General features: G+C 44.7%; 3 protein-coding genes and 1 long non-coding RNA gene across 7 annotated transcripts; 3 read left to right on the top strand and 1 right to left on the bottom strand.

Annotated features, from left to right (window-relative positions):
- Positions 1-549: 549 nt before the first annotated feature.
- Positions 550-4,142, top strand: LOC102231979 (alcohol dehydrogenase 1-like). The gene is made up of 9 exons (XM_005812928.3): positions 550-654; positions 1,285-1,386; positions 1,908-2,049; positions 2,618-2,705; positions 2,790-3,009; positions 3,092-3,352; positions 3,421-3,553; positions 3,759-3,897; positions 3,984-4,142. Exons 1-9 carry the CDS (start codon positions 637-639, stop codon positions 4,012-4,014), a joined length of 1,134 nt encoding a protein of 377 aa, XP_005812985.1. The 5' UTR covers positions 550-636; the 3' UTR covers positions 4,015-4,142.
- A 229-nt stretch (positions 4,143-4,371) lies between these two features.
- Positions 4,372-8,833, bottom strand: LOC111612251. Its single transcript, XR_002754489.1, has 2 exons — positions 8,745-8,833; positions 4,372-5,076 (listed from the first exon to the last, which is right to left on the bottom strand). It is a non-coding gene; the product is annotated as an uncharacterized LOC111612251 (long non-coding RNA).
- On the top strand, positions 5,376-9,200 carry LOC102231723 (alcohol dehydrogenase 1-like). Of its 4 annotated transcripts, none has more exons than XM_014474059.2 (9): positions 5,378-5,605; positions 6,946-7,047; positions 7,162-7,303; positions 7,375-7,459; positions 7,553-7,772; positions 7,854-8,114; positions 8,194-8,326; positions 8,701-8,839; positions 8,910-9,200. In XM_014474059.2, the coding sequence occupies exons 1-9, from the start codon at positions 5,588-5,590 to the stop codon at positions 8,941-8,943; spliced, it is 1,134 nt and encodes a 377-aa protein (XP_014329545.1). In that variant the 5' UTR covers positions 5,378-5,587; the 3' UTR covers positions 8,944-9,200. The 4 variants fall into 4 exon arrangements, with proteins under 4 accessions (XP_023208595.1, XP_014329545.1, XP_023208593.1 ...); XM_023352826.1 differs by lacking the exon at positions 5,378-5,605 and adding an exon at positions 5,647-6,833; XM_023352827.1 differs by having other exon boundaries at positions 5,376-5,605; positions 8,701-9,200.
- A 1,044-nt stretch (positions 9,201-10,244) lies between these two features.
- Positions 10,245-14,808, top strand: LOC102231461 (alcohol dehydrogenase 1-like). The gene is made up of 9 exons (XM_023352829.1): positions 10,245-10,423; positions 11,213-11,314; positions 11,404-11,545; positions 11,905-11,992; positions 12,084-12,303; positions 12,942-13,202; positions 13,277-13,409; positions 14,251-14,389; positions 14,463-14,808. Exons 1-9 carry the CDS (start codon positions 10,406-10,408, stop codon positions 14,494-14,496), a joined length of 1,137 nt encoding a protein of 378 aa, XP_023208597.1. The 5' UTR covers positions 10,245-10,405; the 3' UTR covers positions 14,497-14,808.
- The last annotated feature ends 520 nt before the right edge of the window (positions 14,809-15,328 follow it).

Here is a 15,328-nt window from a genome sequence, read left to right as displayed (position 1 = left end):
CTATTAAGGTTTTCATGCACATTTTGAAGTTTTGCATTGGAACAGATGGATGGAAACTCAAGTTTCTACGCTTTTGGACTTTTCCAAAAAAGAGTTCATGAACCAAAGAGGGGATGGAAACACTGTTGGATGAGTTGTTTGTTCCTTACCAAGGGCACAAAAATAGAAACACAAATTCACATTGTCCTTTTTTTTTTAACATTTTCTCAAAATCCACTGGACATCTGGATGGAAACAAAGTCAATATTTTTGTGATAAAATCAGGTACATTTCAGGCTAAAGTAGGAAGAGATTGTCATCGGTCTGAATCAAACAAGTTAAAATGTTGCAGCAATAGAAAAATGTTTTAAACTCTTTATTTCCACAGTGAAGTGATGTGGGGTTAAAGGTGAACAGGAGGAAAGAAGCAGTTGGGAGGCAGCACATTTGTCATTGAATGAAATAACAAAATGCTGCTTTATTTCTCTTACCTTTTATATAAGTGGTGGATAAAGATTCAATATGTTGAAAACCATCCAGAGATCCTCCCCCCATCTGCACAGTTGCATAACTTCAGCTTCAGCTGCAGGATTTCAACCAAACTGTTTGTTCCTCCAGCAGCTGCTGCAAACCTCCGGGCTCTTTTACTCTGTAGAAATGGCTACAGCTGGTAAGGTAGGTTAACTTTTCACTTTCACAGCACCTCGACATGCATCTGCAGCTTTTTCATGTCTTGGTTAAACTTATGGTTATAATTTGCATTAAAGCAAAAACATTTGATCGGCGACTGAAGTCGACAAATCACCAACCTGCTGAAGGTTTTAAATCTTAACGTTTTTCCTGATTTGCTGAAAAAAGAAAATAATGAAACTCATCTGTGGTTTGAGGTATTTTGACTTGGTTCAAATTATCCTGACAGTTTTACACAACCTAAGCAGCCAGAGGCCAGAAAGGGGCGAAGGGAAGAAACTGGAAAAAGGCCAAAAATGTCTAATAAAATGTTTAAGGATGTTGAACAAAAATCCACAAGGAACAAAATTCATTTCCCTGTTTTACTCTGATGAAGGAATAAAATAGAACTAAATTGTCTTAAAGGGATTGTGTTTAGCATGGAAAACATCAGCTTTGATCAGTTGTCTCGTTTCATTTTCTCATAAATGGTTTTATTCTCCCCTGAAGGTGAGATTTAAACATGAACTGCTCAAACTCAGCACAGATACCTGGAAGCCTTTCGGTTCCAGTTTGTCAGGAAACGTCCTGAGATACAATTTGAGAGCAGAACCAGCTGATGTCAGTTTGCTTTAGGTCATCAGGTGCAAGGCAGCGGTGGCCTGGGAGCCCAACAAGCCCCTGGTCATCGAGGAGATTGAGGTCGCGCCTCCTCAGGCCAACGAGGTTCGCATCCAGGTGAGTCAGCCACAAACACGAGCCGCACCTTTCAGTCTGTCCAGGCCCTCCACCTCTCTGACCGCTGCGCTACAGCAGCTGCTGCTGGACAAAAGCCCAGTTTTTATCATTTAGAAACAGCAGCCACCACCTGGAAACTTTCCATTTGAAGAAGAAGATCTGAAAGTTTCACATCTACAAACTAATGGCCTCCCATAATCACTTCCATAGAACAAAACAGGTTCAGGGCCTCAGCTGGGTTATAGATGTGCCTGAGTGGGATTTTCATATGTTCACGCCTCATGTGAATGCCCCACCTGGAGTCACTCATGTGCTTTTCCCAGATAAGATCCCATGTAGGGGCTGGTGTCACCTTACTGATCAGATCCATAGAAACCATGTGGTGCCGTGTGAACAGCTGGAACATCGTCTGATCAGATCTGACGTTAGCATGGCAAACAACTCCGCCTGGTATATTCACCAAACGTCAAATATTGTCAGATTCGGTAATGAATTAAGTTGAGTGATTTCCCTGTTTGCAGATTGTGGCCACAGGCGTCTGCCACACAGACCTGTACCACCTGTTTGAGGGAATGCACAAAGATGGCTTCCCCGCGGTTCTCGGACATGAGGGAGCTGGCATAGTGGAGAGCGTTGGGCCCGGTGTCACCGAATTTCAGCCAGGTGAGTCAAACCCAACTCTGAGAGCCGTTTGCTGCACTTGGCGCTGTGGGTCAACCAAAGTCTGTACAACGCAACGACGTTACCTGGAAAAAAACCTTTCTGGAAACAAGGTGGCAGCAGGACATAAGGGAGAAGGACAAGACTTCTGGGACAATGTCCTCTGGACAGACTGCAGTAGAGACCAATGTGTTGGGACCCAGCAGATCTGTACCCACTGTGAAGCACGGTGGTGGAGGGTGATGCTGCCTGAGTGCCTTGCAGGCATTGACTTGACCAACTCCACTGTTGGCATTTAGTCAAAAATAAAATAAAACCTTGAATCTGGATCAGTTCATGTTCTCACTGCATTTTCTCCTCAGAAACCAATAAAATTCTTCACCTGAGATCAGCTGGGAAAATTAAACCGTAATGTTCCTGACAAGGTTCAAACATTAAAGGGTCAAACTTCAACAACCTGAAGCTATTAGAGTTTCCTCTCTGATCCTGACTGACAAGCCCAAAGAAAGTGTCACATCATTTCATCTTCGTCCTACATTAAAATGTTTAAGATGATTTCTTTAATATTCAGGGGACAAGGTTATCCCTCTGTTCGTCTCCCAGTGTCGAGAGTGTCGCTTTTGTAAAAGCCCAAAGACCAACCAGTGTGTCAAAGGATGGTAGGTTGATTTCTTTATTCATGAATTCATCAGATCTTCAATATTTTTACAGTTTAAAAGAAAGACAGTCACATTTGTTCTCAGGGCCGCTGAGCGCTATGATGTGATGGCTTTAGAAGAAACCAGACTGAGCTGTAAGGGGAAGAAGCTGCTGCAGTTTTTGGGGACCAGCACCTTCTCTGAATACACGGTTCTTAACCAGATAGCAGTGGCTAAGATCGACCCGGCCGCCCCTCTGGATAAAGTCTGCCTCCTTGGCTGTGGGGTCTGCACTGGGTTCGGCGCAGCAGTCAACACTGCTAAGGTGGTACCTGAAAGTCTTTCTTGGCAGCATGTGGATATCGAAGCACTAAGCATTAAGCTAATGTGAGCGTGTGGTCCTGCAGGTGGAAGCGGGCTCCACCTGCGCCGTGTTCGGTCTGGGAGCTGTGGGCCTGGCTGCAGTCATGGGCTGTAAGTTTGCAGGAGCCAAAAGGATCATCGCCGTTGACATCAACCCAGAGAAGTTTGAGAAAGCCAAAGTGTTTGGTGCCACTGAGTTTGTGAACCCCAAAGATCACAGCAGACCCATCAACCAGGTGCTGGCTGAGATGACCGATGGAGGAGTGGACTACTCCCTGGAGTGTGTTGGAAATGTTGCAGTCATGGTGAGGATCATCTGGTACAAGCTTAAAAATAAATCAAGATGTCTGACGTGCTCTGCTGCTCTGTGCAGCGCAGTGCCCTGGAGTCCTGTGTGAAAGGTTGGGGTGTCAGCGTGCTTGTTGGCTGGACAGATCTGCATGATTTTGCCGCCCGACCCATTCAGCTCATCTCGGGCCGTACATGGAAGGGCACCCTGTTTGGAGGTGAGACCAGAAGAGTCAATCTGAGTGTTTTCCAAACCCCTAAGTAAAACGCAAGCAGGGTCAGTGTGATCCCATCCAGACCGCGCACAGACTAGAAAACCTGTGGGGTCCAAATGACCCAATCCCTTATGACCACTGAAAGGTTAAATGAATCTGGATCAGATCATGAATCTGGATCGGTTCATGTTTGTTTCATGCGCCTCAGGGTTCAAGAGTAAGGACGGTGTTCCTGAGATGGTGAAATTCTACCTGGACAGGAAGGTGAAGCTGGACGAGTTCATCACTCACAGCATGACTCTGGAGAAGGTCAACGAAGCCGTGGAGCTGATGAAGAACGGCCAGTGGTACGTTCTAATTAACACCAGACAGAAGCTCTTCCGTTGTTCAAACCTTCCAGTTTTTCTTCTCATCTCTTGTTTTGGCTGCGCAGCATCCGGACGGTCCTGAGAGTTTCTCCTTGAGTCAACAAAGCTCCTTTCCAAATGTCGGCGTTTGTTCGCAGTCTGCAGCCAACGGTTCGTCTGTCCTGCCTGATGATTACATCTGGGGTCATGAAACATTTGGAGCAAATAAAATCATTTAACCTGAATGTTGTATTTGTTAAAGCTAAGAGTTGTTCTTTGTTCTGTCAGATATTTTTCCTTTTCTAAATTTGTTCCACATCATTTCTCCTATTTGTCCAGCAGCAGCATCAGAAACCTTCATCACTTTCGCATCGTTTTCTTCTTAGATGCATAGAATATTAAGTAAATAACGACACATCACTCTTCAGACAGTTCTCCTGTTTCCCTTCCTTAGTAACAAAAGATGCTTTCTGGTCCAGGTAGCTCATAGTGTTTATTATATTTCAGCCTCTTTATGAGTTGTGTCTGTTAGAAAAGGTCATTATTAACCTACATGACTCCAATTCTGCTAATAAGTCTTTGTGTAGCGTGTTGATGTTAACAAGTTGTTGCAACTGATTGACAAGAAACAACCAGACAGACGTTGGCTAAAGCAGCAGAGAACCTGAAACACAACAGGAAACTCGTTGTTCCGTCAGCTGAGGTCAACAATGAAGCAATAACAGCGTTTTAGCAGAGGAACATCAGGAAACGTCAGAGATACTCAGCAGAAGGGAATCTGGCTTTAAAATAAGAAATACTCGACAACAAATGAGCAGATGGACGGACGGGCGGGCGGGGTCACAGAGTTCCAGCCGGGTCAGTAGAACCAGCCGGACCGCCTGGTTCCTCAGGATCAACCTGACAGTGTGGAGCACAGATTAAATCTTCACCACGGGGATCCGCTGTTCATGCCTCAGTGTCGGGAATGCCGCTTCTGCAACCAACATGTGTGTCGGCGAGTACGGAGCTCATCCCTTCATTGCATCATCATGTGTTCATTAGGCTGCAGAAATGAATTCATGGATGGTTCTGAATGAATCCAGGATCAGCTGCTGGGGGCATCAGCTCTGAGTTCGCCGTGGTGAAGGAGATTTCTGCGGCCGCGCCGCTGGACAGAGTCTGTCTGATCGATGCAGCCTGTTGGTTTATGGACAACAGAGAAATGTCAGATTATATAGAATAGAATTCAACTTTATATTCATTGCACTGTCACAAGTACAAGCAACGAGATATAATATTTATTTACAGAGGTACAAGACTATGTATGTATGGACTATAAGGGGTTATAGCAAGAGATATAGATATTGTGTATAAATATAAATATGGGAGCTATATGCACAGATTATACAGAATATATAAGAATGTTAGGGAATGAATTATATATGTATATAATATAATACAAGATAAATAATGGCAGATAAAATTTACAGGTTATCTGATGAGAAATGAAGTCGTCACATTTTGAAGCGTGTTGATCTTTGTCACCTGAAGGCCTCCAGCTCTGAACGAATCACTTCTGGCAACGATTTTATTCTAAAAACCTTTAAACCTTTTGTTCAAAATGCAACAGAGATAATCTGGTCTGACCTGAGCAGGTTAAAGTCCCAGCCTCCATCTGAGCTGCTGACATTCCCCTTCAGCAGGACAGATGGCCACAGCTGGACAGGTAAGCAGGACGGCATGTTTCACCGCCTCAACGTTTGACCAGATTTAGTGTCTCGGTCATTTTCACAACCAGTTTTAAAGTTTTCAGTAAATATTTGTGCGTCAAAGTTTTCATCCTGTTTTGTTACATAATGCAAAGTTTGGATAAAACATTTAAAACGATTTCAAATGTTTTTTAAAGAAGCAAAGTGAGAAATCCTGAAACAAAATGCAGAAGTAAAAAAGCTCAACTCTGAAGCAATAACAGCGTTATTGTGAAATGATGTTTTCTGCTGAAAGCTGCAGCAGTAAAGTTCATATTTGCTCTGATGAGTCGACGTTAAGCTGCAGCTTGTGTAAGAGCTGGTCTCATGTTCCTGGTGTTAGAGCGCTAGATGTTTGGAAAATAGATTTTCCATCTAATTTTGCAGCAAATGAGCCAACCTGCCACTGAACGGAGTCTTTAATAAACCTTGAATTTTGCACAAAAATGTGTAAATTTTGTGTTTAGTTCAGTTTTACGTTGCTTCTTGTGAATAAAGCTGAAATTGTTGCAGCTTTATGCTTTATGCTTTCTGGTCCAGGTAGCTCATAGTGTTTATTATAGTTCAGTTCTTCATCAAGGAAAATGCAAAGAAACTTTTTCATGGCTGCTCAACACGTAGCGACCCTGAAGGAGCCGCAGCGCCGCAGCTTTAAGAGACGCAGCGTCCTTCACCTTCAGCTGCGAACATCAGGGAGACAAACTAAATCGACTTTTGGTGAAATCACTGCAAATCATAAATCTGACATAAAAAAGGACAAAAATTAGCAAACAAAACAATTAGTGAGGTCAGATTCAAGGTCAGGGTCACAAGTTTACCTTCTTTTTTAAGCAAAAGTAAATATTCGATTTTTAGGTTACATATTTACAGGAAGCTGCACAGTGGAGCAGTTGGTAGCACTGTTGCCTTGCAGCATGAAGGTCCTGGGTTCGATTCCCGGCCTGGGGTCTTTCTGCATGGAGTTAGCATGGAGTTAGCATGTTCCCCCTGTGCATGGTGGGTTCTTCCTTCCACAGTCCAAAGCATGACTGTCAGATTAATTGGTCTCTCTAAATTCTCCCTAGGTGTGAGTGTGGTTGTTTGTCCTGTGCCCTGGCGATGAACCGGTGACCTGTCCAGGTGACCCCGCCTCTCAGCCTCCTGATAGGATAAGGCTGGAAGATGGATGAATATTTACAGGATATGAAAGTGTTGAAATCCTCAGAGGTTTAATAAATTAGTTTACTAACTAGTTTATTTGGATCATCCAAAGAGCTTCGCTGCTAGCTGCTGATGCTGCTAACGGCTGTGAGGTTCAGAGGTTTTCGCCTGTCTGCAGGTCATCAGGTGCAAGGCAGCAGTAGCCTGGGAGTTCAACCAGCCTTTGGTGATTGAAGAGGTTGAGGTGGCGCCGCCTCAGGAGAAGGAGATCCGGATCAAGGTCAGAGCAAATGAAGCAAAATGTGAATAATAAAGCCAGAATCATCTGAGCCTTAAATGCAACTCGAAGCTCTTTTCTGACTGTCGTTACTTTATTGTGTCGTTTCCTCTGCAGATCGTGGCAACAGGAGTGTGTCAGTCGGATCTCTACTTCCTGTGCAAATGTCTGAATCAGACGATGTTCCCGGCTGTTTTTGGCCATGAAGCAGCCGGTGTGGTGGAGAGCATCGGACCCGGGGTCACGGAGTTCCAGCCGGGTCAGTAGAACCAGCGGACCGCCTGGTTCTGCTTTAATAACTCTGCTGAATCTGGCATGTTTGTGATCCAGGAGACACGGTGATCCCGCTGTTCATGCCTCAGTGTCGGGAATGCCGCCTCTGCAAGAGTCCCAAGACCAACCTCTGCGTCAACGGGTGTCCCTCGTCTTCTGTCATTTCCAGATCTTATTGGTGTTTTTATTAGTTTCTAGGTCGATATGAAACTAATGGATCATATGTGGTGTTCAGGTCGGCCGGTCGAATAGATGAGCGGAGCTTTGAGCGCTCCAGGATCAGCTGCAGGGGCAGGAAGCTGCTGCAGTTCATGGGAACCAGCAGCTTCTCTGAGTTCACCGTGGTGAAGGAGATTTCTGTGGCCAAGATCGACCCGGCCGCGCCGCTGGACAAAGTCTGTCTGATCGGCTGCGCCATCTGCACCGGGTACGGAGCGGCCGTCAATACCGCCAAGGTGCCCCGACACGAACCTCACTGTCCAGATCGCTCAGGTTAGAGAGGGAAACCCTCACCGGCTTTAACCCGTGGCCTCCAGGTGGAAGCGGGCTCCAGCTGCGCCGTGTTCGGTCTGGGAGCCGTGGGCCTGGCTGCGGTCATGGGCTGCAGGGCGGCGGCAGCCAGCAGGATCATCGCCGTCGACATCAACCCGGAGAAGTTTGAGAAGGCCAAGGTGTTGGGAGCCACGGATGTGGTGAACCCCAACGACCACAGCAGGCCCATCCAGCAGGTCATCCAGGAGATGACCGGCGGTGGAGTGGACTTCTCCTTCGAATGCATCGGGAATGTGGAGGTCATGGTGAGGTCATGGTGAGGGTCAGGGTCTCACGGTGTGTGAATGACGCGGGCGGACTGATCAGCGATGTGTTTCCGTGCAGCGCAGCGCCTTGGAGTCGTGTGCGGCCGGCTGGGGGGTCAGTGTGATCGCCGGCTGGACAGACATGCAGAACTTCAGCTCCCCGCCCATCCAGCTGATGACTGGACGGAAATGGACGGGAACTCTGTTTGGAGGTGAGAAACGAACCTCAGCGATCAGAACCAGCAGCTTCTGGAGTTAGCGTTAGCATTAGCTAACCGCTCCTCACATCAGGTGACACTGATTAACCAATCAGAAACTCCCAAAGCCATGACATCATCACTGTTTTAATGAATCATAATAATAAACTTCTGCATTAGAAACAAGTTAATGCAGAATTTCTCTAGTTATTTTTAGCGCTTAGCAACAATAAATCATCTTGTTGAAAAACGTTTGGAGGTTTAAAGGTTTATGTAAATATGTGATTTCAGATGAAGTTTTTCGTCATGCTCAGCCCCCCGTGTGTTTCAGTCTGGACACGGCCCTGTTCTTAAAGGGACGGTACCTGATGATGCTTCCTCTGCTTCAGGGTTTAAAGGGAAGGACGGCGTTGCTCAGATGGTCAGAGCTTACCTGGACAGGAAGCTGATGGTGGACGAGTTCATCACCCACAACCTGAGGCTGGACCAGGTCAACGAAGCCGTGGAGCTGATGAAGAACGGCCGGTGGTGCGACCCGAAGCTCAGATGTTCCCTTCATGATTGAAACGGTCCTGACTGGGTGTTTGTGTCTCCGCAGCGTCCGGGCCGTGCTGAGCGTCGCTCCTCAGTGACGTCATCGAGCGTCTGAACGTTTCCATCCTGTTGCCTGATGGTAGAAAATAAAGGAGCTGATCTGGATTCTGCCTCGGACTGACTCTATGTTTCTAGTTCTACTTTGATCTTTTGCAGAACGTATCTAGAAGCTGATTTCTCGTTTTGTCTTCAGACAAATCTTCGATATAATAATCATGTTCATCTCAGTCTGATGATAATTATCTGATGACGACGTCCTAAAAGATGAAAGGTGATAAAGTGAAACTTCACTAAACATTCTTTTAATTTTTGATTATTTCTTTGATTATTGAGTTCAACTATTTGTTGAGACTTTTTTCTTTATTATCATAAAACTGTTTGCTCTCAGATTATTTGGACTTTCTGTCATAAAACTTTATTCTTGTAATTTTATCATTTAATTCTTGACTTTTTGCAGCAATCTGACTTTTTACTCATTACAACTTTATTCTACTTTATCTTTATGACTATTATACGACTTTATTCTAGTAAGATTATGACTTAATTCTCATATTTGTTTCTTAGTCTTGCCCTCATAATCTGTTATACTTTCACATTAAAACTGCTATTAATGTGTAATAATATTTCCACAGCTTTAGCAAGAGCTGCAGAAATATCTCAATTCTCTTTAAATCAGAAATATATGAAGATGATTTTCCAGCTGAAGTTTTTCCAACCAGTTTCTCCTCAGCAGTTGCAAAGTTTGCTTCTACTTTGGGCCGGCCCAGGCCCTTCTGTGACGTCGTAAAGCAGAGATAAACTTTCACCTGCTCAGAAATAAATCATTTCCAGACATTTTACTCTCTGAAGCCAAAGGTCATCTCCTCAAACTGGATCAGGAAATGAAATCCTCAGCTGAAATGAATGAAGCTTCATCTGATCAGCAGAGAAAAGGATGAAGATAAAAACCTTCACATGTAAACAAGATTTATTGTTTTATAACTGAGAGAAAATAAAGATTCAACCAGCAGATCAAATTAAATGGCTTGTTTAAAGAATCATGTTATGATTTTAATAATCTGACGGCCAGTTATGAAGGTCTGACCCCTCCCTGCCAGGGTTAGATACTGTTTACTGCAGCGGCTCAGGGGTTTATTATCTTATAATATATTTATATTTTATTATGGTTTTGTTGTCTGATCGCTTCATGACTTCCTGATCTGGTTTCTGGTTTCATTCTGGTTTTAAACAAACTCGACTGGTTTTCACCAGACTGTGACTGGAACACATTTTATTCCAAAAGTTTTTCTTCCTCTTTCTGCTGCGGCGTCTCGGGTGAAGGTGAGACCGGACCGGACCGGACCGGACCGGACCGGACCGGACCCGCCCCGCCCCGCCTGATAACAGCTGCAGGTTAAAGTCCCTGCTCGTCTCGCTGTGTGCCTGATTGAACTGATCCTCTTCTTTTCCTTCGCTGCTGAAACTTTGGCCTCGGATCGATCGATCATCTCTGCAGGAAAAATGTCCACAGCTGGGAAGGTGAGAGGAAACACACAGACCACCGGCGGTCCGTGTTTTCAGGACAACGAGCGGTCTTCATTTTTGACAGCGGTCTGACCCGGAAGTTCTCTGCCCCGATCACTTTGTTTCTGTAAACTCGACCAAAGCGGCAGGCGATTGATTTGATCATGAAGCCTTCACACAGTAAGTCTGGTACTCTGAAGCTAATGGCTTCTAAATGCAGCTTCAGATTCAGTGAAGGACTAAAGGGATAGTCCGCCCAATTTTTACCAACCTTTAATCTGCTCTGGTTTAAAAAGTCGCTCAAACTGGGACCAGAACATTCTGCCAGTCATTCAAACCTTGTAGTTTTTTTAAGTGTTTCCTTTCTGGATAGCATTAGCATACCAATTATTATCCTGTGTGTCATGAACAAGCAAGCAGAAAAGGTTAATTATCCAAAATATACAATAAAAATGTATCTATTTCACCAGGTAGGAAATGTTTGAAATAATGTGCCAATTAGATGATTAAAAGCTTAAATAAATAAATCAATGTTTGCCTACAAGAGGATTTGGGAAAGAAACAGGTCATCATTCTGACGTTACATATTTAGGTTTTTTTAGCTAGCTAACTAAATATTTGGTTTGAAACTAAAAACATTTATAAATGAATAAAAAATATGATTAAAATATGCCTGAAAAATGAACGTAAACCACCCAAACTATTTCTGTCATTTCTGAGCGTTTTTACAACCAGCAGCTCATTGTGCAGGAACTCCATGGTTAAAGGTTAAAGGTTAATACCGGATGTTTCTGTGGCCGCCAGGTCATCCGGTGCAGGGCGGCGGTGTCCTGGGCGCCCAACACGCCGGCCGCCATGGAGGAGATCGAGGTGGCTCCTCCTGAGGCCGGTGAGGTCCGCATCAAGGTGGGAGGCGCCTCTTCGTCTCACCAGGAGGTCTTTCGTAACGCTAAAGCCGCTGACGTGGCCGTTGTCATGGTTACTTCCTGGCGCAGATAGTGGCGACCTCGGTGTGCCACTCGGACCTGTACCACCTGCTGGAGAGCATGACTGCAGACGGCTTCCCCACGGTCCTGGGCCACGAGGGCGCCGGCATCGTGGAGAGTGTCGGACCGGGAGTCACAGAGTTTCAGCCCGGTCAGTCCGAACCGGAAGCTGATGTTGATGTGACAGCAGGTCACCTGCTGCTGCCTCGACACGCTGCATGAAGCCTCTTTCCTTCCTCCGTCCTGGAGAACCGGCGGGTTTCGGGCCCAAACCCGCCGGTTCTCCTTCTAGGAGACGCCATTTAAAACTTACAGTCAGAAATGAACATCAATAATTTGGCTTATTTAGATCGTCTGGTTTGTCACCATGTCAATCATTCATTACTGTATCAGTTCCTAAATTAATGTTAAGTTCGCAAGCTAAATATTTCATACACAAATTAAATATGTAGCTTGTACCTAAAGTTTAGGTTCAAAGTAAATATTTAGTGTCTCCTTTTGGTCTCCTAGGAGACAAGGTGATTCCTCTTTTCCTCTGCCAGTGTAAAGAATGTCGGTTCTGTAAGAGTCCGAGGACCAACCAGTGTGAGAGAGCATGGTGAGACTGGCCTGGTCCTCAGCCTTTAATGGTGGCATTTTTCCAGTAAAGGACAAACACAGTTCTTTAGCTCAGAAACTGTCTCCACCAGGACCAGAATTCGCCAAGAGATTATGGCCGGCGTGGAATCCAGGTTCACCTGTAAGGGGAAGAGGGTCCACCAGTTCATGGGAACCAGCACCTTCTCTGAGTACACCGTCATCAACCAGATCGCTGTGACCAGGATCGACCCCGCGGCTCCTCTGGACAAGGTCTGCCTGCTGGGCTGCGGGATCTGCACCGGCTACGGCGCCGCGGTGAACACCGCCAAGGTGGGAGAGCCGCGTCCACTAGTCCGCTAACAGCACAGAGAAACTTATTTAGCGCACTTAGCTTCCCCTAAATTACTCTTTCCAGATAAATTCTAAAGTACTAATTAATTCAGCTGTTTTTAAACTTTCAGTTAAATAAAGTTTGACTTTTGTAAAAGTTTTATTCATTGAAAAATAAAACTTTTTGTTTCTTGGTTTTAAATGGTTAAACTGGAACGTCTAAGTCTTAAAGTATGTAGACCTCATGCTTTTACTTTGAAATGAGTCAGGACTTTACATAGCAGGGCGATAATAATGACCCTGGATGTCAACAAGGTGTAGCTTTAGCTTCTACTAAATATTGAGTTAGTATAGTACCTTAGTGTCTGTTTAAACTAAATAATACGTTGGTATAGTACTTTACCGTTAGCTTACACTAAATAATATGTTTAGCACAAGCTAAACATATTAGCATAGGCTAATATGTCGGCAGCATAAGCTATTAGCATTTGCTATTAATACCAATATCAATTTTAAATTATCGTTTTGTCCAATAACAGACCATGAGATTAACTCTGTTCTGTTTAATCCGCTCCCAGATTGCAGAAGTTTGGGATTACTTTGTGTTTCCGTATTTCAGGGGTTCTCCGTGTGTCCAGGTGGAAGCGGGCTCCAGCTGCGCCGTGTTCGGTCTGGGAGCCGTGGGCCTGGCCGCGGTCATGGGCTGCAGGGCGGCGGGAGCCAGCAGGATCATCGCCGTCGACATCAACCCGGACAAAGCGGAGAAGGCCAAAGAGTTGGGCGCCACCGACTTCCTGAACCCAAAGGACCACAGCCGGCCCGTCCATGAGGTCATCTCTGAGATGACCGGAGGAGGGGTGGACTTCTCCCTGGAGTGCGTGGGGAACGTGGAGGTCATGGTGAGGGACCGATGCTCTGTGTTAGTCTGGAGAGCGGAACCGGGGCGCTGACCGTGTTCTGCTGGTCCGTCCAGCGCAGCGCCTTGGAGTCCAGCATGGAGGCCTGGGGGGTCAGCGTGGTGGTCGGCTGGACCGACATGTTCGACATCACCATCCGACCGCGCCACCTGATCTGCGGGCGGACCTGGAAGGGCTCCATGTTTGGAGGTGAGCCTGTCGCTCTGCTGCGGTTCTGGTTCTGCTGATGGAGTCATGCTGATGCCAGCAGCTGTTGACGAGTCTTTAATATCTGGATGGGCCAAAATGTTCAACTAAATAAAGATAAAACTGAAGTTTTAGTTTTTGGCCCAAAGAGCTCCGGTTAAAAATGATCGCCCACTTCCAGCCTGCTGGTTTAAAATGCTTTGACTAGGCCATGAGTCAGTGGGGATCAGGATCCTGACCTGATCCTTCACAACCAGATCAAATTTATCATAGAGACACAATATTACCAGCTAAAAATGTCGGCAGAATTAGACGACTCATGTCAACAAGATTCTGAAAATTTACTTCATAGCTTTTAGTAGATTCAATTATTGCAACGTTATTTTTACTGGATTAGCAAAAAAATAAACAATAAAAAAACCCAATAAAACATCTTCTTCTTCTGCAGAATGAGTCCTCACCAAAACGAAGATCAGAATCAGTCCAGATCCGAGATCCTTCCACTTCCTGCTGTTCACACATTTAAAGTTTTAATGGTTTATAAAACACTCACTAATAAAAACCCAGAATATATTTCTGATTTTCTTCCATTAGCCACTGAGACCTTTCAGTCCAGCAGTGAAACCGAAGCAGCTTCAGTTTTTATTGTGTCAGTAAATGACCTCTGGCTCCATGAGGTCATTAAAACAAAACATTTTAAAAGTTTCTTATCTAAACCTGTTTAAATTGAATCTGTTTGTTGTGTTTTATTATGTTTTAACTTCTTTCACCTGGAACCGTCTCTGGCTGAAAGCTGCTGTATAAGTAAAGTCTCGTTGCCTTGTGCGGTTCTGATCCGCCTCAGGGTTTAAAGCCAAGGACGGCGTGGCGGGGATGGTGAGATCCTACCTGGAGAAGAAGGTGAAGCTGGACGAGTTCATCAGCCACAACATGGAGCTGGACCAGGTCAACGACGCCATAGAGCTGATGAAGAACTCCCAATGGTACCGACCCGGTTCGTCGCCAACATGCTCACACAGCAGCAGCTGCTCAGTTATTCCTGTGTTTGTTCCACAGCGTCCGGGTCGTCATGAAGGTTTCTGCCGAGTAGAACCGGAGCCGGTTCTGATGTTTGGTTTAATTCTGGGTTTTTATCCGTCCGTCAGCTTCACTCCGACAGACGTCCTCCGTTTCAGGGTGATACAGGAAACGAATGAAGTTAGATTAAATTGCCTCAAACAGCCAGAGGAAACCCTGTTTTTCAGTTGGACAGTTGGAGCTGGGATGGAGGGAGAAGAACCGAGAAACGTCTCGGAAGAAATGATTCCGTTAGAAAATTCATTTAGTCTTTAATCATTAATATTCACCTGAAATGAACCGTTTCCCAGAGAATGATTACACATTAAAAAGATAAAACATTGAATTTATGTGTTTGAGTTGGAATTCATTCATACATCTATGGAGGACTGGTCCTGCCACAATTGGCAATAAAAATAAAAGGCTTAATAAAGTAATATGGCAAATACTGCATCCAAAAAAAAATCTCAACTTTGTGCTTGGCTATAGATGTTGACCAATAGGAGAAGCTGACTGGAATGAAAACACAAAATCTAAATAGACAAAAATCAATGTAAAAAAAAAAAAATTAAAACAGAATATTAAGGACAATAAATCAAGGAAGTCAATTAATAAAATATTGGAAATAAAGTGGAAAACTGAGTAATAGTGCTAATTTAATACTGTTGAATGATACATTTGTCAAACTGTATAATCAAATCATTAATTTCTATTTTGTTTGCCAATTTTGACAGGATTGGTTCTCCATATATATAAAAAATAAATCTCTTTACGTCACACTGTAGAATCGAATAAGTTGGGAAAGTTAGAAGCTGATAATAAATCCTGGTTATTTTTCCTGGAGCGTCGCCTCCAGTCTGCCGGTC

The sequence above is a fragment of the Xiphophorus maculatus genome, chromosome 19 (assembly GCF_002775205.1).
Source record: "Xiphophorus maculatus strain JP 163 A chromosome 19, X_maculatus-5.0-male, whole genome shotgun sequence".
Lineage (NCBI taxonomy): Eukaryota > Metazoa > Chordata > Actinopteri > Cyprinodontiformes > Poeciliidae > Xiphophorus > Xiphophorus maculatus.
The sequence above is the reverse complement of the archived record's forward strand: the minus strand, read 5'-3'. Positions and strand labels throughout refer to the sequence as shown.